We start from the raw sequence: 27,266 nt of genomic DNA, 5'->3' as shown, positions 1-27,266 counted from the left end.
TCTGCTTTGCCTATTCCTTTCTTGGAGGAAAGCTGTAAGCAGACTAATTCAAGGGGCCTGTGATGTGATACATTCAGCCCACTCTTATCCATCACCAATCCCAGGGAACACACACTTATATACAAATGCCTCATAGAGAGATCAGCTGTGCAGTGCAGGAGGGTTGCTCCAAAGATGCCCAGGGAAAACAGTATCAAGACTAAGCTAGAATTTGAGATGTTCTGTAATACAGGAAACAACTGTTGGTTCAGTCTACATGACCTTTCAAGCCCTAGCCTTTGGATAACAGGGAAAAAGGATTTATGTTTTTTGGCAGGAACCACAAAATTAAGCACTCAAATTTAACTAAAGGGTAGTTTTTTATTTCCCATTAAGACATCTCAAGGACATAACTGAATGTTAAAAACCCACAGAGGGGCACATACAGCAAATGTGGTGAAGTATAATGTGAACAGCCCCAGGGGTTCAAATAAGGTAGGAGCATTAGCAAACTGGAGGAAAAAAACCCAAAACTCTGCTGAAGATGTTGTACTTTCTTCTCCATTTACACTGAAAAAAAAGTCAAATCAACAAAATCCTTGTATCTCTAAAAATACAATCAGTCCTGGCTAACGAGTTTATCAAGATGGCAACAGGATGACTATAATACAAAACGTTCACTACTACACTCTGTACACACCTGTTGTCCAAACCCTCCCCAAACCCACGTAGCAATGGTGCCCCCATTATTTGCTTGCTTGCTGGGCCTGCCTGCGGAGGAGGACGTAGATCTTCTCCTTTATCCAGTCTTTGTTGTACGGCTGGTATGTCTGAGTATCAGCACGGTAACTGCAGGGGAAACGAGAAATAAGTCAGTCTGCTCTGTAGTACACTTACCAGAACAACTTCACAAACAATTAACTGTCCTCAAGTGTATGAGACAGAAAGTGGTGTACAGAAGAGAATATCAGAAGTAGGTGGGAATTGCCACTAATCAAATGGATTTATCCAGTTCTCTAAAAAACAGTTGTCCAGCAGATCAGTCTGAGCCTGAAACAAAACTAGATGCTCCAAGCACTACTGAGTGACTGGATCATGGTGTGTTCACATTTTAATTCATGCATTTAATTACTTAAGGGAGACAACAAGTAGAGAATCTTAGTATTCTAGAGCTCAGCCTGCAGAATAGTTCCACCAGGAAACAACCTCATTTGTCTTAATGGTCAAATACTTCTTCTGTGTGGAATTTTTTTGAAAATTAAGATCAAATTTTTCCAGGAGCAAAGACAGACTCACAGATAGATGACAAAGGATTCTTTCCAACTGGCACTGAGGGGAAGCTTACATCTAACAAGATACTTCATGAAAAGCAAACTGAAAATAAGAACCCACAGATACATTTTCTTTGCTGCTCAAGGGTGGTTGATAAAAGCAGTTCACTAGCAAGAGCCAGATAATTCAGTTACTCAGGGAATGTTAAATTAAAACAGAATGAGACTGAAAAATGAAAGCAATCTGAATGAAGTTCTGTGTAGGCTCATGGCCTCCTTTTCTCCCTCAGTCATTAAAGCTGAATATTTTGTTCATGAAAATGGTACTTCCAGTGAATGATTCAAGAACTACTGAAGTCCTAGTCAGTCTTTAAATCTTGGTATACTTTCTATTTCTTATCAGGTAAGAAGTGTGAGATGGTCAGTGGTAAGAAACTGAGTAAAAATCAAGTTAGCACATTCTAGAACAATTTATAGTTCTTACCTAAGGAAAAACCCTAAGCATGCTGTTTCTTAGGAAGTCTTACTATTTAAACCCTGATTGGATAAAGGCCAAAGAAAGAGCTTCAGTATATGTTCATACAGCAGTAATTCTAGTGCAATGTAAGAAATGCTAGTTTCACGAAAAATTACTAATTTCTACCCTCCATCTCCAAATCCTTTCATAATACTATACAGCAAGAGCAGACATCAAGTACTTCAGGAATTTCTGTGAATACAAGACATATCTACTACACCTTGTGCTATGTGTGCCATCTGGTGGAAAACTATATGCTGAAGTAGAATTTGGCACGACACTGATTTTAGAAGCCTAATTAAGAAAGACATAAGACTATCCTAGAAATCAGTTGCTACCTCCTAAAACAAGTGGCTAGTTTCAGTCTGTAAGATAAAACTTATCTTGCTGTATCTTGATCAAAACAAACTTTTGGCTGCAATGCACTTCTGTAGCCTTCTACCCTACCACAAGTAGCTGAGCTGAAAAGAATTCTGGAACCATTCTGCCTCCTGAGCAACTGGACCAACAGCACAAAGGCAAATTTAAACAGATTTTAGTAGTAATAAAATAGTCAGCTGTATTTGAGTAACATCCAAGTGGAACTGTTAGTTTCTAAGCCTTCTTTAGAGGTACCTTCTATCTGTGCAGTTAATTGGACCAGGCAACTTGCTAAGGCAGCTGCAATACTGCTGCACTACAGTTACTGCTAAAACCACATAAAACAGCATTATGTTAAACTCACACAAGAGAGTTTAGAAGCAAGAGTTCTGACTTTCCTAAGTCACTGAAATGTACAAGTGTACAACTGAACTTACACAAGACAGCTGAGGTCTGCCAAGTCATCAATGAAGTCAAACAATTGGCTGATATCATATGTAATGGATGGACTGTTGGGATTCATTCTCTTCAGATGCTCTTCATACATTTTACAGACTCCTACAGAGAAACACGATTAACAATGCAGTATTAAAAAACTGTATTAGCTGAAACTTTTTCAGCTCTTGATCCACAAATAAAAGTTTAGAGATTACCACCATAAGAACAATCAAATTTTCTAGAGCTGAAATTCTTTTGTTCCTAGCAATTTGCACTGACATATAATACTATAAAATCAGGTAGGATGCATGGAAAGAAAAGTTTTCATCATCTAGGGGAAAAAGTTTTAGTTCTGTCAAATACATAACTTTCCATGCAGTAAGCTCCAAGGAACATCTGGAACTCCTAATAATTTTAAGACTGCAATTAGAACATATATTCCTACTGCACAAACACATGAGAAATAGAAGAACTCATAAGAATGATCATTCTTGATCCAAGAGTCAAACAGGGTATTGAGGGAAGAGTGAGACCACAAACCTGTATATACATTTAAAGCATTTTTATTTATTTAAACTAGTCCACTAATAATTCAGATACATTTGAGAAGAATGTCATATTAAAATGAGCACAGAGATTTTACATTGTCTTTGTTATATTTTGCCTCTCAAAACCTCCTGCAAGATTAATGTTAAGTAAATATTTCAATCTTCTTTCCATGCTCATTATGTGTATCAAAGTTTTGCAGGATCTTTACTCTGGCACGTGTGCCATGAGACTGCAAATTATGTATTAATTGCACACAGTCCTTTATTTAATATATTATTTCCACTAGTAATGTTTGCCTTACAGTGCTAAGAAAACAATAGTGAGAATTAAGTGCTGATCCTGCAATGATATGCATTGAAACAAGTCTGCATGGGCCCAGAAAGAATATTGTCTACTCTCCCAGACTGGATGTGACTTCACCTAGTTAAATCAAAACCAGACATTTAATCCAAAAAGGAAGTTTTAGAAACAAATAATAACTAGTTTTTAGTTTGCTAGAACATTAGTAAGCTAAAAGCGTGAGGGTTTTCTTTTTTGTCAATTACCTTTGAAAAACATGAAGAGCAACTTATTTTCTTATTAAGTTTGTGAATATGTCAAAATAGGATTTTAACAACAGTTTTTAACTCCCATGTCTGCATCCACCCACCTTCCATGCACTCATTCACCGATTCATAATCAGCATATGTTCTGCCTTCTGGCCTCTTGGTAGGCTGGACAAGTAGAATTGTGTGAGACTGGAAAACAAAACAAACACAAAAATACAGGTTACTTGCAGGCTTTGAATGATTTTTGTTTGAATTAAGTTATTTATATGAAAGAATGAGTAAAAAGAAGTATAATAGTAAAATATTAGATTAACAATCAAGGACACAGATATTTTCCACACAGCATTTACTATTTATATAAGCTGTGTTAATAAGTTCTGTTTTCAACAAGTCCTATCAATCCTTATGGAACTTTACAATGTGTAAAATCACCAATAAAGTAGCTGTTGTGTTGAAAAAAAAACCAAAGAAATAGTTTCTACTTAGACAAGCAAAGCAAGAAAGTCAAATGTATAGGAGCTGTGGCATTAGTGCATTTACTTATTTCATTCCAAATGCAAGCTGTTAGTAAAATTTTCAATGCCCCGATTAAAGAGCAAGGAGGGGACCCAACTTAACCATGTTGTCTGTCTCACCTGAAAAATTTTAACAGAAATAGCTATTTTGAGCTATCCATTTAAGTTGAAGGGAACACCAATGATACAATAAATCTTCACTTAGCATTCAAGATTATTTCTTGTAAAACAGATGTACTGGTTTTTTACACTACAGTGAGTTTACTTAAATAGTAATTATGGCACAGAAAACTGTTCCAAATGTTGGAGTCCATAAGCTTGCTCTTCTGCAGGGAAGGCTTAGATGATTGTACACTCTGTGGCTTCCATTATTTCCATAACATTTTTCACTTGGCTACAGCAAGTAATTTGAGCAAACAAGATTTTTAAAGTGTACACAATCTGTGATCTAATTAACAGGTTGCATACCACAGAAAGTTTGCAAGCATGCTGCAAATGGCCGTTTCCAGTGCTGCTAATTGGATCCAACAGTTTCAGTGCTAATATATGAGGTGAGCACACAACATAGAGGCAACTGCAGGGTAAGACATTATTTGGCTCAGATTAATCGACAGAAAAATCCTGACCCATATTTTGGAAATCAGTGAAGATACCAGTTCAGTGCTCATGAAAAGCAGTGACAGAAAAGAGAAATGGTAAATGTTAGGATTTACAGAATAAAAAAAAAAAGCCAGGAAGAATTCTTATCCCACAGCTGTGTTTCCATCCTTGGAGTACTGTTTTCAGTTCTTTAAATTGTCTCAACACAGAAGCAGCAGATTCTGAGAAGTTCAGGAAAATGTTACACAGAGAAAAAGAAGGAACAAGACTTTTCCTAATCAGAAATGGAAAAAAGGCTGAGAGCTGCACATTTTAACAATAAAAATCATACAAAGGAGAGTAGATCATTTAAATCCACTTTCATGTATGCCAGAGGATGATTGATTTGAAGGGAATTCCCCAAGCAGGGGGCTGGTATCTGGCTGCTCCTAAGTGCATTGTACTTGAACAGGCATGTCTTAGCAGGGAGTCCAAATAACTACCAAAGATTATCATAAAATAATTTTTCCAGCACTATCATTTTAATTAGATGGTCACTGAGGAGCACAAAATGAATGTATAAATTCTGAAATTACCTAAACAATCAGATTATAGAAAAATCAGTGAACCAGACATGTAAGCCAGTTCTGAAAGAACTTCACAGCAGAAATCATTTGGGCTTCTGACTTTAAGCCATTTATCACTTCAGACACTATACAAAATCCATTACCAGATACTGGCCCAGAAAAATATTAAAATGAATGCTACTGGATCACACGTATTGTAGAACTAATGCTTTTCAAAGATTTATTTGGGAACTTGACATTATTTTACTTTAAAGGAAAAAAGGTTGTTTGATTTGACAAAATTGCTGGTCCTGTCCTACCACATAGGTACAAAAAAATGACAAGTTCAGAAGCTTGAGGGAAGTCTCCAACTATTATTACCTGCCCCTGTGCCTAGATGACAAAACCAAAACAAGGGAAGATCCATAAACCTTTCTGCATTAGCACCAGGTTACCTGGAGAAGCCCAACATGGACCTTTATTATTATGATGCATATGTGGCATTATTTGTATTTTCCTTAAAAGCACAGTTATAATGGCGGTTTTTAAGCAGGACACGGAATGAGACACCACATGGTTTATATTATACCGATTTTGAACTTCTAAAAGCACTTTAGAAATTGCTCCTGTTACTGAAGGCAGAACCCTGTAAAACTGGTTAAGGCAGTGCCAAGAGCCAAACCAGCAGGACTTAAAAGCTATGCAGCATCTGACCAAAGAAGCTTCCACCAATTGTAGTGTATTTGACAATAAAGCGTGGAAAAAAACCCCAAAAAAACTCCCGAACAAAAAAAGTGGAAGATAAACACATATTGTAAGGGTAAGATGTACAGCGATGCAAATATCAACCAGCAGCACACTGCACACACCTAAATACCAGGGAGAAGAAGTGGTCCAAGGACCACCTTTCATTCTGGCCAACAGGGACAGGGCTTGTAGCTGCTCATCATGGCCGAAGCCAACTGCATTGGAGCAAGACATGGAACTTCGCTGCAAAGCGACAAGCAACTGTCCTCCCACCGCGCGGCAACAACTTGCTCCAGCACATCTTAATTTATTAGATGAACGCAACAAACAACGGTGATACGGAGGCCTTTGAGCTTCAGCGTGCCATTCCCAGAGCCCACCAACGCAAGCTCCCGCCTTTCCCTCCTCCGAGCAGAGGGGAGGAGCAGGAAAAGCAGCATGGAAAGCGCAGATCAGCCATTTAAGGCCGGCTCGCTCAACGAGAGACTCGCGGGAAAGCGCTGCGGTTCCAGCACCGCCCTGAGAAAGGCCCGAAGCTGCCGGGGACAGGGACGGAGCCCCCAGCGCACCGCTCCCCGAGCGCCGCCGCCACCGCTGCCTTTGTGCCCCTGCCCCGCCAAAACGTGCTGCCGCCCGCCCGGGCCCGCACCACCGACCGCAGCCTTCCCGCCCGCAGTGACCCGGGGTGCAGGGAGAGGAGGGAAGGGAAGGCTGCCCTGGCGGGCGCGGTGTGCGCATAGCCCGGCCGTCCCGTCCAGTCCCGTTCTCACCATGGCGGCTCCGCTCCTTCAGCACCGCCGGGCAGAAGTGGCGCGCGGCGATCCCCCACAGGCCCCCGCGCCCGCCGGAAGCGCCGCCGCGCCAACGGCCGCCACCATAGAGCCGCTCGCGCCAGAGCGCCGCGCGCACGCGCCCGCAGGGCCGCCGGCCAGGCTGGCGGGGGCGGGGCGCGGCCGCCGCCATCTTTGGTGAGGGAGCCGCTCGTGGCCCGTCGGAGTCGAGGCCTCGCCCGCCATGTTGGAGTCGGGCAGCGCGCGGGGCGCGGCCCGGCCCGGAAGGGGAAGCGTTGAGGTGCCACTTGGCCGCCGGGGCAGCGGCCGTGGGTGCGGGGTGGGAGCGCTGGTCCCGCACGGTCCCCTCGGCCCCGTCTGAGGCTGCCGGGCCGTGAGGAGCCGCCTGCGTGCTCGCTGTCCCCCAGCCCTCCCTCCCGCCTTCCCTGGGAGCAGCGCGGTGCGGGTGAAAGTTTCCCCGCCTCAGGTGAGGGCCGGGCCCGCCTGCCGGTGGCCGAGCCACTCCCGCCCCCTGGCCGCGCACCCCTGGCTGGGGGCCGAGCCGGCCGCTGCCGCCGAGCGAGAGAGACATGGCTAAAAGCCTCTCCTGGGAACTCGGTGTCTGCACGGGTTAAGGCGTGTGGTGGGTGAGGTGGAAAAGTTGCTGTTGGATTTCACTTCAAGGGACCGCACAGAAAGCGGCGAAATGGATGACTTCCCCTCCATCTGCCTGCTGTCCCTGGCCATGCTGGTCGCCTGCTATGTGGCAGGAATTATACCCTTAGCAGTTAATTTTTCTGAGGTAAGACGACTCCGCCAAACTGCTCGTTGGTTGCTAATGGAGAAACCAGAGAGAGCTCCCGGTGGGAGCTGGTGCCGTCCCCTTGGAATACGGCAAGGCTTTTAAGGATGAAGCTTTATCTTTAAAAGTTATGAGGGCAATATTAATTTTCATTCAAAATTGCTGTGTAAAATTATGCTTGTTTCATAGTGGCCATTTAAACTTGTTAGACTTGAGTCGAGTCTCTGCTAAAGGTGAAGGGAAGTCTCAGTATGTAGTGTAAGGACATGAATAAGCATGGCTATTCTTAGAAGCTTGTGTAAGAAATTGCTGGAGTCGGTGATTATCTCTTATTTGCCTGTGGGCCACTCAAATTAAGGCTTTTGAAAACAATTCCAAGAATATTCTCGGGAAAAACTTGGATTCACTGAAATTTTGCTCACAGATTCTTGATACTTGAGGGGTTTGTCTCTGTCTAAATGATGGTTATTGTATAGAGGTATGGTGTAGCGAGAGTTTCGTTGTTCTGAGGTAGTGAGACCGCTCTCATGAGGGGTTCCCATTTCTCTTGGAAGTAGTGCTACTTTTGGGAAGCGAGGTGCTGGAGGAGAAATGTGCCCTTGTCTTCCATCAAGTCAGAGAGCTGCTTGCACCTGTCCTTGGTCCCATCATTAGTAGGAGGCTTCGGGAGCAGTAGAGCCTGAGCAGCACGGAAGGGAAAGGCCGTTCACTTTAGGAAAGGTATAACTCAGCTAAATGAATTGAAACCTAACAGTGCATTCGGGCATCTTCACATGAACATCAGCAGTTTGGTTTTGCCAGTGCTTCATCGATGCTTTGGTGGACTTTGCCTTATGTATCTTGAGTGTTGCTTCCACTATGTTGCTCTTCAAAACTCACTTCTGCCCTGAGGCCCACAGAGGGTTTTCTTGTAAATTTGTTGAGAGCACTGCCTCGTGTGCTAATATTGTCTCTTTTTAAATTTAATTTTACGTTTTGTCGTGTATGTGCTATAGTCACCTGTTAACTCTTAACTTACATTCAGTGTTGTTTGAAATTAAGGTTCTTGATCTGTCCCTGTTTTCTCTGTGTAGTTGAATCAGTGGTCTCCTAAACCTTTCAAAGCTTCCAGCAGCTGCAGGAATACAGATCTGTTGTAGATCCCAAACTGCCTAACCAGTAACCATGTACTTAATTAGCCTTTTGTGTGTGCGGTATTTTATCATCAGCATGCAATGTGCAGTCAAGTTTACTGTGGTATCTTAAGCTCTCAGAAATTCTTGACTTGGTTTTACACTTGATTTAAATCTTAGATATTTTTTGAGGGTTTTCATGCAGTGCTGGTTAAAGAGAGCAGAATATCTCTGCACATGATGTACAAATCCTAGCTAATCCTGGAAGTGTCTAATTAGAAGTCATATTTGTTTAGTTGAAAATTATTGCTTAGAATTCTGCAACAAAGAGAATTTCAAACTGAAAGGACTGTTTGAACAATCCATTCTATTGTTTGCAAAAAGTTTTGCAGATAGCCAAAGTGAGTAAAAATGCCTCTTCCCACTGGCCATTTGTAATGATTGAGTTGAAAACAAAAGTGAATGCTGTGCATAATATACCCCAGATTTTGGAGAACAATAAAATTATTCATTAATGTTAACACATTCCTTCAGATTATTTTTTGCCATGAAATTTATTATTTGTGTTCTAATCTCAAGCTGTGTTCTGTTGTTTCAATTAGATTAGAATATTCTTGAAAGTATAAAACTCTGGGAAAAGCCAGGTATGACTAAACATGAATGGTGGTAAAAGGTACCAACCGAACAGAGCTTTGCCTTAGTTCTGTGTGCAGAGTTACCCTTTCACTTTAATCCTAATTTACAGGACTCTGTTGATCTGATTTAGGGCTGGAAACAGCACTCCACCAGCTCTGAGGCCATCTCTTAAACTGTAGTCTAAATGCAGAAAAAAAAAAAAAAAGTAGTTGTAGTAGTTCGAATGTTTTGGTGGTGTAACAGAGGCAGTAACTGGGGCCACTTCCTGAAACCAGTTGTGAGTTTTTGATAGGTCCAAGTAAGAGTTTCGATGACATACAGATTTTTAAAAATATTGAGCAGTGAACGGTTTGCTAATTTGAGGAATTTGAGATTTTTCCTATGGTGTTTTACCTCTGCTTACTGTGTTGCTCTTGTTTTTTAACATGCAGATTTATTTAACAGAAGTGGTTTGATTTATTGGATAAAACTGTATTCCTTTTGCCTATGTAGGCTGTTCTTATTAAATTTCTGTATTCACCACACGTAATTATTTTGTACTGAAAAGGAGATGGAGACCTACCTTGAAATGATAACTTGTTAGTGTGTATTTTTTTTCATGGACCTTTAAAATTCACAAGTGCCCAAGTGAAGGCAAGCTATTCTATGTATTTGCAGTTGTAATAAATCAGTATTACTTCTGACACTTTCCTTTGTGTTTATGTGTGTATGCAAAAAATACTATAGTGTTGTAGATAAAAATAATGTTTTTTTCCTTGCATGGTACTATATTTTTGCAGAATTACTTTATGAACAGCAGATGTTGAAAATTTATTTTCTCATGTAGATTGCCACTGCGTGACAATTCACCGAGTATAATTATTGTATCTGGTAGTATACAATGCGTGTTTGTGGGAACTTTACACTTGTTTTCATCTCTTGCATGTTACTGTTGGAGTTTTCCCCGGTAATGCTGCAGTTGTTCCCTTATGGTCACATCTGGCTTGCTTTCAGGAAGCTGCTTGTGCATCTCCCTAGTGTCTCCTGCTTCTTCTGTGCAAGTGTTGCCCATTGTGGTGAGACTGAACAATTTGTGTGGTTACAGGGCATGAAGGAGAATGGATGGCATAATGTGATATGCAACAAGTGGTTTCCTGTTACTCAAATGCTGACCTCTATCTCTAAGTCCTCAGTAGTTAACATTAGTGTTTTGGTAGTGCTCAGACTTCTCATTGAACGTGGAAGATGATGGTTCTGCCACTAAATGTGTGCTACACAATTGTTAGGAGGATCTAAACTCCCATGGTTGCTACATGTTATATGACAGGGGTTCTTACAGAAATTATGAGTAATGGCCTCTGCAAACTGTCCTATTTTAGATCTTATTATATGTTTATGTAATTGGATTTTTAGTACGTGGCTTTGACTTTAGCCTGTCAATGTAGTCACAAGGAAGTGAATTGGTGAATTTATTGGTGAGTCAGAATGTAATTAGTTTGGGAGGAAGATATCTCTAAGCTTTTTGCCCCAAACTAGAATATAACTAGGAAGGAAGATAACTCTACTAGTAGCAAGTACTGAAAAACTGTGTATGGTTTTTATTTTTGTTATAGAAATTCTTCCAAAAATATTGCTGAAACGATTATTCTTTACTATAAAAAAATAGGTTTATGTATTGTTGTTAAGGTTTAATTGCAAATTTTCAATATTTATGTAACAAGTAATTCCCAACCTGTTTTAATAAGGCAGAGTAAAGAAAGCATTTTCATTCTTAAACGTGATATTTGTTTTGTTTTTACTTGCAGGAGAGATTGAAGTTGGTGACTGTTCTGGGTGCTGGGCTGCTGTGTGGAACTGCCTTGGCTGTCATTGTACCAGAAGGAGTACATGCACTTTATGAAGACATTTTGGAGGGTAAGAACCAAAGCCAGATGGCCTCGTTCAAGATAACTTAGTTCATGTTGTGTTACAATATACTGAGGCTTCTTTTGGGTTTAACGTGAGATTGATGAAAGAGCTTCACAGTTTTAAATAGCCAGGGCTCATCCCCTCTGTTTGGAGTGCACTCTGAATTTTGGTTTTGCTTGGAGACTTGTGCTGTTAGATGACCATTGTGTGTATGAGATTCTTCCAGTCTGCTCAGAATCAAAACTTTGAAGGAAAACAAAGGCAATGGCTTACTGATTGCAGGAGAAGGCACTATGAAGTTGAGGCTGTAGAGAGCCTTGCAAGCATCTGGTGTACAGTTGTTGCTAATCTGGGATTAAGAGGTAACTGTAGTCCTTTGCTTTTCCTGTAGTACTGGGTTTTGTTTCTAAACTTTTAAATTTCATTTTTGTAATATGCTTTAATGTATACTCTTTTAGCTTCCACTAAATTTATGATTTTCTGCTTAGATTTAGAATAAATAGAAGATAATATATAAAATCATCCTTTATCAAGAAGTGAAAGAAGATTTGATTATGCTTTTATACTGTTCTGTAGTTTGTGCACTCTGATGTTGGATGTCTGTAATGAGCTGTAGTTGTGGGTTTGCTCTCCATTCAATTTTTATTCTGAGTAGGCTGATTTTCTCTTGTAATGGTACAGCTAGCAATGAATACAATTGCTGTGAATATTTGTGGGGTTTAGTACTTTTTCACTAAATGGGGCATACTGTTCATGTATGACTCAACAGCTTGCTGTGTTGAGCTGTATGGGCTATAACTTTGTTTAGTTTATGGCAAAAAAAGACACTTCCCAGTACTACAGTAGTAATAGCAGAAGTATTTCCCTTGGAAAAAAGAATTTCTGTGAATGGCTTCAGGCTCAATGTCTAACTCACAGTATTGTGCCTAACAACAGTGTAGCTGAAATTTTTTTTTTATATATATATTGTGAAGGGGCAGAATTAATGTGTATTACAGATTTAAATACAAAAATTATTTCTAATACTTTTCTTAGAAAAATAGGATATTCAAAATTAAACTTAAGACTATGAGAACTTTCTCTTTTTTTTTCAAGTTCATCTATTTACATAATTAAACCTTGAAAGGTGCAACTGAGGGAAACATTGAGGTATATTCACAGAAGTGGAAAAACAAAAAGAGAAATCTTTATTTAGCTTCTTTCAGGTGCAGCTTAACTGACTGGTTGCCTGCTGACAAGCATTTTACTGTTTTCCATTGATACAGAAGTAATTTACTGTTACTTCTGTATTTACCCACAGGTCATGGAATAAATAACTTCTAATTTTCAACCTTGTAGGCTGAGAGCAAATAGCATATCATGACTCGGATTATTCTTTGATGATAAACCTGCGTATCTGTATAGTGAAACCTTGGTTTGGGTACTACCAGCAAATAAAATTCCTTTGCTGACTGCAGTCCTTTGTTTTAACTGCTGAAACTGTATAACTGCTGTCAGAAAGATTGCCCTGAGTTACACAGTTTTATGACTTGAAATGATCTGAAGCAAAGTCAATTTCATAATATAGATGGCAAAAATCTTGTGTGGTTTAATTTTATTGATAATCTTGTTCAGCAAAGATATGTTTGAAATCTTTGCTACCAAGGTTATTCTGATGTGCTTTGACTGTAGTAATGGTATTGTGACATTTTGTACAGTAGGATGAACATACACTTGTCTCATCCAATGGGATGTATGAATAATCCAGCAAGACAATGACTTGCTGGAGTAAGTCAAATTCCTGGTATAAGTTTTTAAAGCTTCTGAAGAGTAGTTGCCATCCAAAAGACCTTCTAAAAATGAAAAAAACATGGACAAGCTTTAATAGCTTGTGTAGGGAAAGGAGACCACACGTCATTCATCCCCAGAGCTTTGACTTTGGGTTTCTGGGATGGTACTGACATTTGTTGGTCAGTGTGCTTGACTTAACTATTGTTGTAGTCCATGCCAATGGAGTATATCAATACTAGCTTGTTTATACCTCAGCATCAGTTAATCGTCTTAAAAATGGTATTAACTGTTTTAGTGGATGGAACTTGTTTTATCTCCTCCTGTCTTTTCTCACTTAAATGAAGATAATGCAGTAACTGCTTGACAGCATCTCTGAATATTGACAAATCTGGCAACTTCAATTAAAGAAGGAATTATACAGCAATTTTTGTGAATCAATTTGTATTTAAAATGCAACCTGGCTTATAACATATTAATGCTTTCTTTGCTTTTCCATGCTGAAGATGTATGAGGAGAAACCAACCAGGCTTTACTAGGACCATTATCTAAGAAAGACCTTAAGCAAGGACTTCTGTGTATTGTCCAGGAAAGCGTGAGGAAGGCTTTTGGCAGAGGAGGAAAGAAGTGACTGTGTCATGTTTAGTGTCCTGTCTCCTGATCTGTTTTCTTGGCTGTCACAGGAAAGCATCACCCAGCAAGTGAGATGCAGCACGTGATGGAGTCTGAGAAGGTGGCGAAAATCCCAGCGGTACATGAGCATGGCCATGACCATTCCAGATTGCACGCCTACATTGGTGTGTCCCTTGTCCTTGGCTTTGTCTTCATGCTGTTGGTGGATCAGATAGGCAGCTCTCATGTGCACACTACAGATGGTAGGTAAAGATTCTCTTCAATTAGACTTGGTAATTAGTCTTAATTAACAAGTTGCAAATTTTTTTTATGCTACCAGGATGTAATTTTTCCAGTCACATCCAGAGTTTTAGTAGGTACTTTAAAAACATAAACCAAGGTCCATGTGATATGTTTATGCTGGAAATTTATCTCCAAATCCACCATAATTTGAGGGCTTGCCTCAATAGCATGTATGAGCACGTGTGGTGTGGGGGTACCCACACATACTTGATACTTGAGTTATTGTCTGTTTTACAGTATCTCCCATAGGGGATTTCTTTGGCTTTCCAAAAAACTTCAGGTTAATCTTATATTTGTTTATTTTTCCTACTTAATTGTCATTTTATGTAGGTAAAATTTGCAAAGAATAGCATTATCTTAAGTAAGATGGCAGAAATGGTTAGGTGTAAGCTCTGATACTTCAACTGCATAGCTGGACCTCCCACACTTGTTCTAGAGCCTCACATATTTCAAAATACGTTTTGCTTTGTGCAAAGATTTGTCAGTTTCTTGCAAGATTCTAAAAATGCCTACAATTGCCTTTGTTTCCTGCCTGTGACTTCATGCTGAGAGTGTAGCTTGAAATGCACCAGAGGTGTTCTGTCATTTGAAAAAGTATTTTATTGCCTTTGGCTGCTCATTTTCTCCCACACAATATCCTCTGATGCTGGAATTTGGCCCTGAAAAAAGAAGGCATTGATCTTAAAGGAAAAGTAAAACACCCACAAGGGCAGGGGCATATGTTTGGGCTGGATTCCTGTCAGTTCACAGTGCAGCTTATTTTGTATGGAGTTACTGTGGTCGGACAGGTGCAAGGCCAGTGTGGGGACTATGTCACCTGTGTACTCCTGAAGAAGTGTAAATGGAGCCACAGCCATGGTAGCTGATTTTCAAAGTAAAGAAACACTGGCAGTGAGGATGTCAGGGAGATGCAGGTGAGCAACTTTCAAAAGGATCCTTGGTTTGTATAGGTTATGACCCTTTTCTATGTCTCTGATCATAGGAAATACCAGGAGAACACTGTGATCTGTGTTAGAGATACACACTATAAAATAGAATATTAAGTAAAGTTTTATCTAGCCTCTGCCCTGTCACAGAAGATGTAGCAGTATTTTTGTAATGTTTTTCAAAGCAACTGAAGAAAAACACTTTTCTCTGGAACCTATGTCTTGTAGTTTATTATCTACTGACTACATGTTACTTTGTCTGAACTAGAAAAATTCAGTAGGCCGGAATGAAGGTATGAAGTCGAATGTGATTATTTGTATTTAGTAAGGGTCAATCCAAAACAATTGTAAAGAAAACGTTTTTTCTGAGTATCTCCTCCTGTTTGACATGAATATACCATTGCTGTCAGGCAAGTGCAGCTTGTGCTAGTAATTTCTCACATGGTTTCCCCTTCATTCAGAAGATCAAGCTGACTAAAGAGCATGCATTAGTTTAGATCTGACTCATTGGGAAGCTACATGTGTGCCTGGGAATGAAAAGACTGCGGGGTAAGAGGGCAGGCAGGGGGAAAGAAAAGGACTGGAATTTCTGTTTCACTGCTTTTCAGCATCACTGCAGTGTAGCAGTGAAGCAGTGTAGGTGTGCTTACAGTTGTTTTACAGACCACTGGGATAATTCAGTCATGGCTGTTCAAACTGTCTGGAATTAAGCAGTTGAATAATAAGACGTTTCTACACTTGTGTAGAGCTTACCCACCGTGCAGTGATTCTTTGTAACAGTTTTACCACTGATTGTGTAGTGGTGGATATTGATGTTGCCCTGTTGTGTTGTGTAATGAGCTGACCTGCAAATGTCAGGCAATTTTGGTCAAAACACTGGATCTCAAACAGCCCTGGCTGCATTTCTCCTTTATGGTTTATAAGGTCAAAGGGAGCTCTTTGCAACTGGTGCTGTGACAAGTAGACTTTATTGTTTACTGGGGTCTGCCAGGGAATCACTGCAACAAAAACTGACCCAGACTGTCACCTGAAGGAAACTACGAACATTGAGTTGTGTGAGGAAAAAAATCATCTTGACTCTTGAAGCATCTCTGGATTCTTGGGAACCAAAAATAGCTTTTCTTTTTCCTGGGGGCACAGACCTTTAACATTTCATTTTAGGAGGTTAAGGAAAACATCTCTTCTGCCTATGAGAGAGATCCTGCAAATTGAAAAGAATTGTCTATGAGTCTTTTTTTGGCAGAACTGCAGGTGATTTGAGGGTATTAAGTGTCAAACTATTTTACAGTAAATCTAATGCAGAAATACAGAAGCTGGTAGTTTTGAGTACAACTGCTAAGCAGCTGGGGGAGATATGTAGAGTGATACTTGGAATTTTTTTTTACAGCACAATTTATTCATTTGATGTCTTTATCATAACTGTCCTCATGACTGTTTCAGATCCAGAAGCTGCAAGATCAGGCAACTCCAAAATCACCACAACACTGGGACTAGTAGTCCATGCTGCAGGTAATGTGGGACCTGTTATTAGTGCTTGACAAGTATATGCATTGCTGTGTGGGTCATCTTTAGGTGTGATGGAGACATTTGGGATTTGCTTTTGGAGGTGTTTTTTTATAAAAGAAAGAAAAAAAGCAAAAGGCCAGGAGAACTAAGGATGTTTTCCAGAACTAACTGGGAGCTCAGATGATTCATGGAGTTTTATTTGGGTAAAGAATTTTCTCTTCTTTTGTTTTTCCCATCTGAAAGGTTGTGTGATGCTCACTCTCTGCCTCTTCAATTCCTTTGCTGACTCCTTTAGCTGGTAATTTTCAATACACGCTAACACATTTGATGAGCTATATGAAACACTTTTGGGTTTGCTTGTTGGTTGATGGGTTTTTAAAAACATACTAATTTAAAACAATAGTACCTTGTAGGAAAAAAAAGGACATTATAAGGTAGAGCACAAAGACTTGACTGAAACACATTTAGGCTGACTTGCAAGGACTGACTGTTAGGTGTGTGTTACAGTCAGGCCATGTTCACATTGTGATTCTTTACTATATATGTGTAGTATAAATATGGTCATTTTTCATGTCCTGCTGAAGGTTGCTGTCTAGATAAGTCAGAAGATGTTGATCAAAAATATACTTCTTCACTAAACAAAGTGATTATATATTGAGGAGTGGTATAATATCCAGTTTTTATTTCATTTAGACAGTATATTTATTCTGAGTTGGTTGTAATGGTTGAAAAACCATTTAAAGGGTAATAATTAAAATTCTTACAATGCTTAGTATCTAAAACAAATTTTTTACTTTAGAGAGGAAGTCTCTTCTAGTACAGAAGACTGAAATAACTAAACTTGTTACTTGTTCTAATTTGAAGGAATGTATCAATATGGAGTAGATTTCTGTTATGGTTTTTATGGTCTTGGGAAATAGGAGACAGCTCTTGTTGAGGGTTTTCTGATGTTCTGAAATGTTATATCTTAACAAATAAAGGCAAAGTGAATCCTCTGTTGGGTTATTACTGTGAATGGTCATTTTTAGTAAGAGAGCTTCTTAACATGTTTTCTACTGTCAGCCTTTGAGGGGATGGGGAAGCTCATGTAGAAACATAATCCATTAATCTGCACTCCTTTTTCAGCTGATGGTGTTGCATTGGGTGCAGCAGCTTCTACTTCTCAGACTACTGTCCAGTTGATAGTGTTTGTTGCAATTATGTTACACAAGGTGAGTTACCATCAAAAAGATCCTATTTGTTCTTCCACAGACTGTTAACATTCACAGGAATTGCTAAAGATCTACAGTTTCATTAGTGATGTAATGCAGAAGGGTTTAATGCCAGTGAAGCATCAAGGACCAAAATGCACAGGTATGAGACATGACAGAAGAGCACATGATTGATGCTAAGTCTGAGTGGGGTGCAAGTGAGAGAGAATTCTGACTGCCTACCCTGGTTGGAGATGTTGGGAAAAGTCTCCCAAAAGAAGAGTAGCTCATGAAGAAATCTATCAGCTTCACACTGACTTCTTCTGAAGCTAGTGTGGTAGTGTTTATTAATAAACAAAAAACCCTGGGTTATTACTGCTGTAAGAGACATCTTCAGAGGAGTTCTAAAGGGTGAGGCACTGAAGTATGTGCTAGTGCATTCAAGGAGGAAAACCAGTTTTATGCTGATTACAAGTGTCTTGGTTTTGTGATGCTCATCAGAAAATTGAGAGGATATTTGTTGTGAAGGGTTTTAAGGTTTAAAGGGTTAGTCTTTTGAAACCATGGAATATCAGAGTACTAAATTAAAGCTTCTGGTCACCTCTGTTGTAGTAGCTGCGACATCACTCATATACCATTCTTTTAGGAAAACAAATGTTTTACTGATGGTAAGAAGCAAACAGTGGCTCTTGAAGATGGGGAGATCTTTGCCGAGTACTTGTGTGAATGTGAAGCCTGTTGGTTATGTAGGCTCTACCTACCTGTCCAGATGAAATTTGCCTTATGGTAGCATGTGCATGGAATACAGTGGTTAGTCATAAATTCATCAGAAATCGTGCATAATTACATGTTCAAAATGTTAGGCATGCGTATCATTTATGTCTTCGATGTTCATACAAGTAATTGTGGTTTACATAACTTTCTTTGAGGGTGGCAATGTCACTCTCTCATCTTGGAGCTTAACTTATGGCTATTGCCAGGTGAAACTTGCTTTTATTGTTCTTAATGTTTTTAACTCACTTCTGGAATGGTAGCATTTTAGAGGAGGAAAATTTATCCTATTAATATTTGCTATTAGAAAAACGTGTTTTTTCTCTGGTGTCTTTTTTCTGTTCTTCTGATCCTTTTTCTGTTCTGATCCTTGTCTTTCTCATCTTTTTTACTCAAGATTTCCTTCTATTTAAAAAAAAAAGATTCTGTGTTTAAAAACGCTTAAAGTATTTTAGTTTTGTGCCTTACCTCAGGGCGAATTGCTATTGTCTTTATACAAGCAAAAATATAATAAATTCTGAGTAGTGGGACATCTATGCCTTTTGCATAAGAGACTGCATGCCAGCAGAGGGAGAAGGAAATATTTGTTTGCCTCCTGGTGAGAATTGGAATGAACTAATCAAAATATCTCTTAAGTCTTTGTTAACTTGGAGGCTGACTGTTACCTGTCTTTGGGCAATTGTTTCCCTCCCCATGTTAATTGTAAAATTTTTCTACTGCAGATGAAGAAACTGTCTGTCTAAGGATGTGTGATAGTAAGAGGATGAAAAAAGAAATTACCTAAGTTGATGGAGTCTTAGGGATTATAGCAATGGCTATAGTCAGAATGAATATTTTAGCATTTTTAATGACTACACAAGTACGTGTTTTCTGATAGCCAGAACATGAGTTTCCATTAGATTTGGTTATTAAGGTGGGGCAGTCTGCAGAATGCTCTTGATTTGGGTCAGCTGCAGCATGCTAGTGCCTGCCCTGAATGTCTTCTCATTCAGCCCATTTCGATGTAGTAAGTAATATTCCAACCTTTTCTCTTTCTTTCAGGGGGTTTAAGAAAGTATTGTATTAGCAGTGAATATTGTTTTTTGCAGGCACCAGCTGCCTTTGGCCTGGTTTCCTTCCTGATGCACGCTGGGCTAGAACGGAATCGAATCAGAAAACACTTGCTGGTCTTTGCCTTAGCAGCACCTGTTATGTCCATGGTGACATACTTAGGGCTAAGCAAGGTAGGTCCATGGTTTTTGTTGTGCCCAAATTCTAGCTTAGTGGTGAAGTTTGGGGAAAGGACTGTGATATGAGTTTCATATTACATAATTCCAAACTGCTTGAAAATTCAGCAGAATAAAGATGAAGAAAAGTTGATGAAAAGGTAGCAATATGAATACACAGAACAAATAATAATCCATGCGTTTCCATCAGAATCAGTGACATAACTCCTTTATTGAGTTTGGCAGAGTTAATTGGTTTTTTTAAGTCTGATTTCTCTCTTTTATCTTTTCTGCTGCCCCCTACTGAGAAAAATTTATTCATATAGCAGGTTTTATGTGATGCCTGTTTAAATAAGTAGTTTTCAGCATAGTTACATGCATTCTTCTTTTAATATGCAGGTAGGAAATAATCTCCTCTAGCTTCCCCCACCATCCCAGAAGTGGTCTTCTGTATTCAAAGCTTGTGTCAGAAGCTGAGTCCTCAGCTAGAACAGTCCTTTTGCATTACTGTGTAAAGTATTGTTGTGTCTTGGGTCTATACAATAAATAGCCTGTGAAATGAGACACTGCATGAGTTTACCATCCCTGTCCAAATTAGATGTTTCTGCCTCTCATAGCATATCCTGGGATGCTCCTGTATTTCTCAGCTGTGGTGTGTCCTGCTGGTGACATGCTATGGCAGCGTGTTGTAAAGGATATAATGTGATCTCATGAAATTCAAGGCATGAGAGGAAAGATTAAATAAATCATCTGGGCTAATCCTTTACTTGCTGGATAGGATTTATATTTGACATTACAGTATCAAAGACAGCAGGAAAAAAGGTTGTGTCTGTAAATAGAAAAGAGAATTCTCTTTGAGCACTCTTTTGAAGTGTCCTCATCAAGGGTTGGGTTTACATTTCTTACATTTTATTGAGAAAGAACAGAGAATTGATGAGGCATCAAGGCTGTCACAGTGGTTTTGTACTTATGAATGATGTATCTTTCTCTTTGGAAAAATGACCTGAGAGCAAACACAAGAACTAAGATTAGACCTGAGTTGGAGAGCACTGAAGAAGCATTTGAATCTGATGAGTGGGTTTGCATTTCATTGCATTTACTGATCTGTAGCATATCTTAATCTTACTATGGAGATGAAGAGGTCCTCAGTTTTGATGCAGAAGATGCATTTCTTCATGAAGTTTGCATGGAAATGCTGGAAAAGTTTTGGATGTTTACTTCTACATACAAATGAAATATTTAATGAGTGATGTTTTGGGGCTTGGCTCCGAAGAGCAGTGGAGCAAATATTTAAAGGCCAACATCTTATTTGAACCCCTTATTTAGAAAAAGGGAGAAAAAGTCAACCTTGAGCATCCTCCCTAAAATTTGTAGCTTTGCAATATGAATTTTGGGTTTTTTTCCAAACCTGTTTGGTATATTGGCTGTGAGCTGATGAAACAAGATGCTTCAGCATGCTGTGACTTTTTTCCTTTTCTGAGGGCTCTTTTTGTAAGGATTTTTTTCTTTTGTAAGTCCCAAGTGAAGTAGCTAGCAAGAGGGTTGTATTTCTGTTCCCCCACAACTTCACGGTGCCAGTTACTACATGTAAGGTGCAAGACACAAAAGATCACACTAAACCATTGTCATTGTGAGACAAGGCTTGATAGAAATCCTACTGTTCCTGGATACTGAGAGAAGTTTTTTATTACTGATTGAAGAGTTTCTGCTTATTCTCACTTTTTTTGTTCTTTGTGTTTCAGAGCAGCAAAGAAGCCCTTTCAGAAGTCAATGCCACTGGAGTTGCTATGCTGTTTTCTGCTGGGACTTTCCTTTATGTTGCCACAGTTCATGTTCTCCCAGAAGTAGGAGGAATTGCTCATAGCCACAAACCTGAATCAACTGGAGGAAAAGGACTCAGTCGTCTGGAGGTGGCAGCCCTAGTATTAGGATGCCTTATTCCTCTAGTTTTGTCTATTGGACACCATCACTAAACGCTCAAACTTCACTGTTCTCCTCCTCGACAAGACATGAGCAGTAACTGTCTGCTGCTCCCTTTATCATTCTTTTACCCATCATTCATCCCATCCACTTTATGGAGTTCAGAGGGAATCTTGATTGCAAAATGAGGAATACCGGGGAAGTTTTTAGTGTAGCAAAATGTACTTTGGCAGCCGGACGCAAATTCTATGTAACTTCCTTTTCTGAAGACATTTGCTCTTTTAATTGTTACTTCTGGCCCTATTCTCAGGGAAGATGGAACTTGAGGTTTAAGAGAGGTGAGCAAGGAAGAACATAGCAACTCATCATGAAATTGCAATCACCAAAGTATCCTGCAGTTCAGCTTTCACAGCTGAGAGCAAACCCCAAGGATAGCTGCGTTGTGAAGGGTTGAAGTCTCACTAATGAAGAAGGGGTCTCTCCCCCATCGGTTCTGCGTTGTCCATTGGCAATGACTGGCCCTTGTGATGCTTGTCACTAAGTGTATTGTAGAAATGGGCAACCCTGGGAGCTCTGCATAACATGGCTATTGTCACAGAAGTGTCACTTGATAGGAAAGAAATTATGTAGACAATGTGTAGGATTAGAGGAAGAAATCAGCTGGTTAAGAAAGTGCAAATGAGTCTTGCAGTGTATTCCATTGTTTAAGACAAAGGATAGAAGCAAGGAGAATAGTGTTTTGATTGGTTTTTCAATTGTTAATAAATTCTTAAAAGGCACTGTTTCTTGGGAGATAGTCTTCTGCCAAGTCACTCAAGTGTTAAGCGCCAAAAATGTCGGCAGGAATTATGTATTGGCTACTGTGATACACTACTGCTTCTGTTGAGAGAGATACCCCTAGTTCCCTTTGAAATAGAGCTGTTCTGGGCTCTGAGGAGTAGAAATCTGATGGAGACAGCTGTTGAGGGACCAGAGAACTTTACTAGCTCATTTTCAAAAACCTGAACTGCTGAAATCAGTGGAGAGCTGTGTGGGTTTTTCTACTAAATAAAGGTATTATGGCTAACAAAACAAGATGTTAACTAATAAATATTTAGTTAAATATTTATGATGCAGGTAGAATGTGAAGTGTTTCTAAAGCAGTTCTGAACAAAAAACTCTAAAACCCACAAATAAAAAACCAAACTGCTGGGTTCCCGGTGGACCTGTTAGACATACTGCTTTTCCTTTGGGAATTGTTCATTTGCCTCTTACTGATAAGCGTTAGTTTCGGTGATCCTGCCGGAGGACTTTGTGTCAATTGCTGATGTCTCTCACTGCAGAGGAGTGGTAAAAGATCCCTCCATTTTCAAGGCAAAGCTTTGTCTTATCAGGCACCATTTCCCTCATGCAAAACATGTTGTAATCTAATGTGCGTTGAAAAGTCAGGAATGCTTGACATGCTCAGAATCATCATAAAATTCTTTATTTAGGGGAAAACTTCTTAATGCTGTACCCTTTTTAAGCTATACTTTGTCTGCACTTTTTGAAGATAACATTGCCAAATAAACTTTTCTTTTTCTTTTTTGTTTTTTTCAATGAATTTTGAAGAAATATCTTCTTAACTGAAGTGCTTCTTGTTTCCATATGAATGAGGGCGACTGTTTGTCATACCATTTATTACTTAAACTGCAGAGCCTACTGTGCCTCATAACTTTACATTTTTGTTATTGTCCTGTTTGTCTGTTAGATCAGAGGGTAATGAGTATGGCCTGGCTCTTGAACTAGTGATGGCTTTGTCTGCTGGCTCTGTAACAATACTCATGTATCCCAGGATTGAACCTAGTATTGATTCCCAGGAGTGCTTGTTCATTTATGTGTTTTACTATGTAAAATCAATGCAAAATTATTAGAAGTCGTGTTTTCCCTTAAGACAGTATTTTCAGATACAATGAGTGCTTCTGGCCTAAAGAATCATTTTTTTCATATTAGACCTTCAACATTGTGTTCTGAAAAGCCACTGCAAAATTAGTGGTGTGGATAGGATCCTCTCCTGTGTCTTTTTCAATGTTTTTTTTTTTTTTGTCTGTTTGTTTTGGGTTTTTTACAACATATATAATGCAACTGGTAAGTTACTGGTTTAAAAAGTTCAGCAGGGCAGGTTCCTAACACGTGCAAATGATACACAGGGATGTTTACTCCAGAGTTCTGTTCTTCCTGATTTCCCCCTAATTACCTTCTTCCTTGATAATCTCACTATTTTACCAGTTTTAATCTTTCCACATAACCATTTCTAAAAGCTGGAGGGTTTGCAAGAGCAGGAGATAGCCTAGTGCAGCACTAGATGCTTGCATTTCCTAAAGCAGTAAGTTTTTATTCTTTAACCTCTGTCCTGTCACTCAAATGTGCACCCCACCCTGACCGAATTGCCCTTCAGCCTCACTTTGTGTATAACATTAGCAGTGGTTCACAGAGGTAAGGTCCCGTGTCATGCATTTTGTTCCCAGCTGAGGAAGGTGGATAGTACATTTTCACATGGATTGGTGTGTATTGGTGAGGATGTGGCAGCCAGGCTTTTCACTGCTGGCATAACCTCTGGTATATTAATCACAGGTGCCACTGCTGAGGGGTCTTGTCATCTTTCCATTTTCCTGTCTTTCACATTATGTTTCCAGTTTCTGGGGCAGCCATCAGAAATAGTAATACTCAGTTTAATGATTCATAAAATATAGAGGCCAAGGTATAGCAGTAGGTGAGGGAATTTGAATGAAAACATTGGCAACTTAAAACTGACACAGAAATTCTAAAAACATACATTGTGGCATTTGGTTAAGTGATAGAAGACTTCAGTGATTTTTATTTTTTGTTCTACTCATTTAGAAGTAGCAATAGCATTTTGTTTTGGCTGCCTGTTATCTCTGTTGAACTATTATTTTCAATTCTGTAACTGAAAGTTCAGTGACTAAAGAAGCTTTTGGTTATGTTGATATGGAGAATGTAAAATTTAATATTATCAAACCTTTCCAAATTTTTAGTACCAAATGGAGGATTATTTTCTTGATGCAAAGTATTTTAATGAGTTAAATTAAATGGTCCATTTTATTATAGCCCTTTCTTTCTACCTATCTCCCCATCTGTCACAGTAAACCCAAGCATTGCGTATAGTCAGGGCCATCTGGTATCATTTTCTACTCCTCAGGAGACCTTGGTGCAAACAAATTCCTCTTACTCTGTAGTAGCCTTTCTTCTTGTTTTTTCTTCTGTGAGGTAGGTGGCAGTAGGTCTAGCAGGTAAATGCTTAAACCAAGTACCAGCCACATCTCACTTTCCTTCTGTAAGTCCTAGGAAGTCCATAATCTTCTCATCACCTGTTTCTTTTCAGTTAATGATTTCCTAATTGGCGATAAGAATTGGACTAAAGCTGTTTCTGTTGATCCTCATGTCTTCAGGCACTTTCCCTACTGTTCTAATGCTTTTATTGTTCCTTATATAAAGAAGGGAAATATTTCTTTTTCAGCACTCAGTGACAGAGGCAGAAGCTGCACTGACATTTACTTAAGTAAGGATGGCAGACCTGTCACACCAAGACTGGATTTTTGATTGTTTTGGCTTGTCAGATGACTGGGTGTTAAACACAGAAACTTACTATTGACTCCAAAGAACTATTTCCAGGTGGATTATGTAAAGGCTAATCTTACCCAAGAGGCCCAGGAAAACCTGTGTTTATTCAGGAACTAATTCAGAGCTTTCAAGGAGCTTTTCACAGTAGCAGGTGTGTCCATGTGGTATCAGCTGATTGCAGAAAAGAGAGATGATGTGGAATAAATGTTACTCCTGCTCCCTTCCCCTTCTGTGCTGGCACTTGGGATAAAGAGAAGGAAAGTGTACTTGTATTCTTTTGAGGGTGGAAGGAGAAGGAGTGATTGCAGTATGGCGGGAAAGTTTATGATGAATATCGTATTCTTTATCACAAATTTCAGATTCCTGCTCACATCAGACTTCTTTTTAAAATATTTTTTTTTTCCTTACTGTTCTTATATCTCTTAGCAGCCTTGGCTTTCCAGGGAAAAAAGTTGTGTGGTCATTGCTGTTTACCTGACTCCATGTATGGAACTGTAATTTTAATGTCTTTTTTCCAAACCATTTGTACACAAAATCATTCCATGAATGGCTGCCTTATAATTTTTCCACTTTAATTGTGAATGGTTAAAATAATATTGCCGTTTTCAATTTGTTTTATTATATTAAATTTTTACTAGGTGCAGCGCTTTGGAGTTGGCTTGTCATTTACTGCATGGGTTTTTGTGACAGCTCTTATGGAAAGAAATTATTGTCTTAAATGGGATGCAAGCGTTGGAGACAGTGTTTTATTTTTGTGGGAGTGTGTTTGCTGCTTTTCTTCATGATATCTGAGCACCTGGAATGTGAAACTTCATGTTGGGAGGCAGGTGGATTTGGATATGACTCTGAATGTGTTCAGAGGTATTAATGCAGAGATGATGTGACAGCTCTGCTTGAGCAGGGCATTTGGCAACTTGTGTCTCTCACAGAGCCTTTGGGAGTTGGCATTGCCCTGGAGCTATCTCCTCCCGCACCCCAGGGAAATCTCTGGAGTTTACAAGGCTGAGAGACTTCTTTGGAGGGCAACAATGAGATGATGGGCTTAAGGTTGCTCCGGGCCACTGTTAAAAGGCTTGAGGACCCTTTGGAGCTAAAGGAAATAATCTTTTTTCTGTCCTTTCAGTCTTGTCAGTTCTAAACCAAAAATGCAAATGCTAAGTCTGGCTCCATCCCCTTTGCACCCTTCTCTCAAGGATTTGTATACATTGATGAGACTCCTCTTAGATGTGCTGAGCTGACATAGTGTATAGATGCTCTCCATGCTTTCCAGCTGCCCTGTAAGCATGGCTGGGGTTTAAACCTGCATTTTCAGAAAAGAGAAGGGGGAATGGTACTCTTATAGGATGAGTGATTTATGCATTTGCAAACTTCATGCATTCATTTAAGAGATAGCACTTGATGGAGATGACTCATAAGCAATTCATTTAAAAAATGGATTTATGTTTTTCTGCTGCACTTACTGTCTACAGACTTATCTAAGATCCTGTCACACAGTGCTTTAGTTCTTTCGCTTCAGCAATAAGCAATCCTCTCAGCTGGTTGCTTGCTTTTGATTTTTCTGGTAGCTCATAGGACTTGTGTCATTAAGAAAGTGTAATCTCTTTATACTGGCTTAAGCACAAGAGAATATGATTAATGTTAAGTCAGTAGGAGAACTGAAGCGAATGACAGAGGTGGTGTTAAAGCTGGTACAAACAAATGTAAAGCAGTAAGAAGAGAAAACCAGTGGTTTTCCCAGACAGACTCTTGTTTTTTGGCAAGTAAAACTCAGTTTTAATGGTATAGCATTATGCAGTATATAGCATTCTTTTAGTGTATTTAGTAAATGTGTCATCTCAGTAACTGGAGATTTAATCACTGTGGTAAATCCTTTTGGAGACGTGAGGAAGTGCTTTGGGTCCATTTATGTTACAAGAGTTACTACTACAGACTTAAATATTTAGAAGTTGTGGTGTTGCAGGCTTCCTGATGATTGCTGTAGAGTATTCCTTCATTTGTTAAGGAAATAAAAATGTACATCAGCATTTTTGTGAGCGACTCATTAAGGATGAGCACAGCAGCAAGATGATAAGCTGTCATCTATTGTTCCAGCTGACAAATTAAGCCATTTTTCTACTGATACATGCAAGCCTTATCCAAATATCCCTGTAGGCAGAATTGCACAACATTCTACCCTCCTAATCACAGCAC

The 27,266-nt window shown here is 39.4% G+C and overlaps 2 protein-coding genes across 3 annotated transcripts; one reads left to right on the top strand and one right to left on the bottom strand.

Moving 5' to 3' along the window:
- Positions 1-340: 340 nt before the first annotated feature.
- On the bottom strand, positions 341-7,004 carry ERH (ERH mRNA splicing and mitosis factor). The gene is made up of 4 exons (XM_014869394.2): positions 6,840-7,004; positions 3,764-3,851; positions 2,565-2,685; positions 341-828 (listed from the first exon to the last, which is right to left on the bottom strand). Exons 1-4 carry the CDS (start codon positions 6,840-6,842, stop codon positions 726-728), a joined length of 315 nt encoding a protein of 104 aa, XP_014724880.1. The 5' UTR covers positions 6,843-7,004; the 3' UTR covers positions 341-725.
- A 130-nt stretch (positions 7,005-7,134) lies between these two features.
- Positions 7,135-25,719, top strand: SLC39A9 (solute carrier family 39 member 9). Of its 2 annotated transcripts, XM_088167101.1 has the most exons (8): positions 7,180-7,641; positions 8,199-8,361; positions 11,174-11,282; positions 13,727-13,918; positions 16,325-16,393; positions 17,516-17,601; positions 19,440-19,574; positions 21,299-25,719. In XM_088167101.1, the coding sequence occupies exons 4-8, from the start codon at positions 13,750-13,752 to the stop codon at positions 21,527-21,529; spliced, it is 690 nt and encodes a 229-aa protein (XP_088023227.1). In that variant the 5' UTR covers positions 7,180-7,641; positions 8,199-8,361; positions 11,174-11,282; positions 13,727-13,749; the 3' UTR covers positions 21,530-25,719. The 2 variants fall into 2 exon arrangements, with proteins under 2 accessions (XP_014724879.2, XP_088023227.1); XM_014869393.2 differs by lacking the exon at positions 8,199-8,361 and having other exon boundaries at positions 7,135-7,641.
- Positions 25,720-27,266: the final 1,547 nt, after the last annotated feature.

This window comes from Sturnus vulgaris, chromosome 6, assembly GCF_052056855.1.
Source record: "Sturnus vulgaris isolate bStuVul1 chromosome 6, bStuVul1.hap1, whole genome shotgun sequence".
Taxonomy (NCBI): Eukaryota; Metazoa; Chordata; class Aves; order Passeriformes; family Sturnidae; genus Sturnus; species Sturnus vulgaris.
This window is presented reverse-complemented; position numbering and strand designations above follow the sequence as displayed.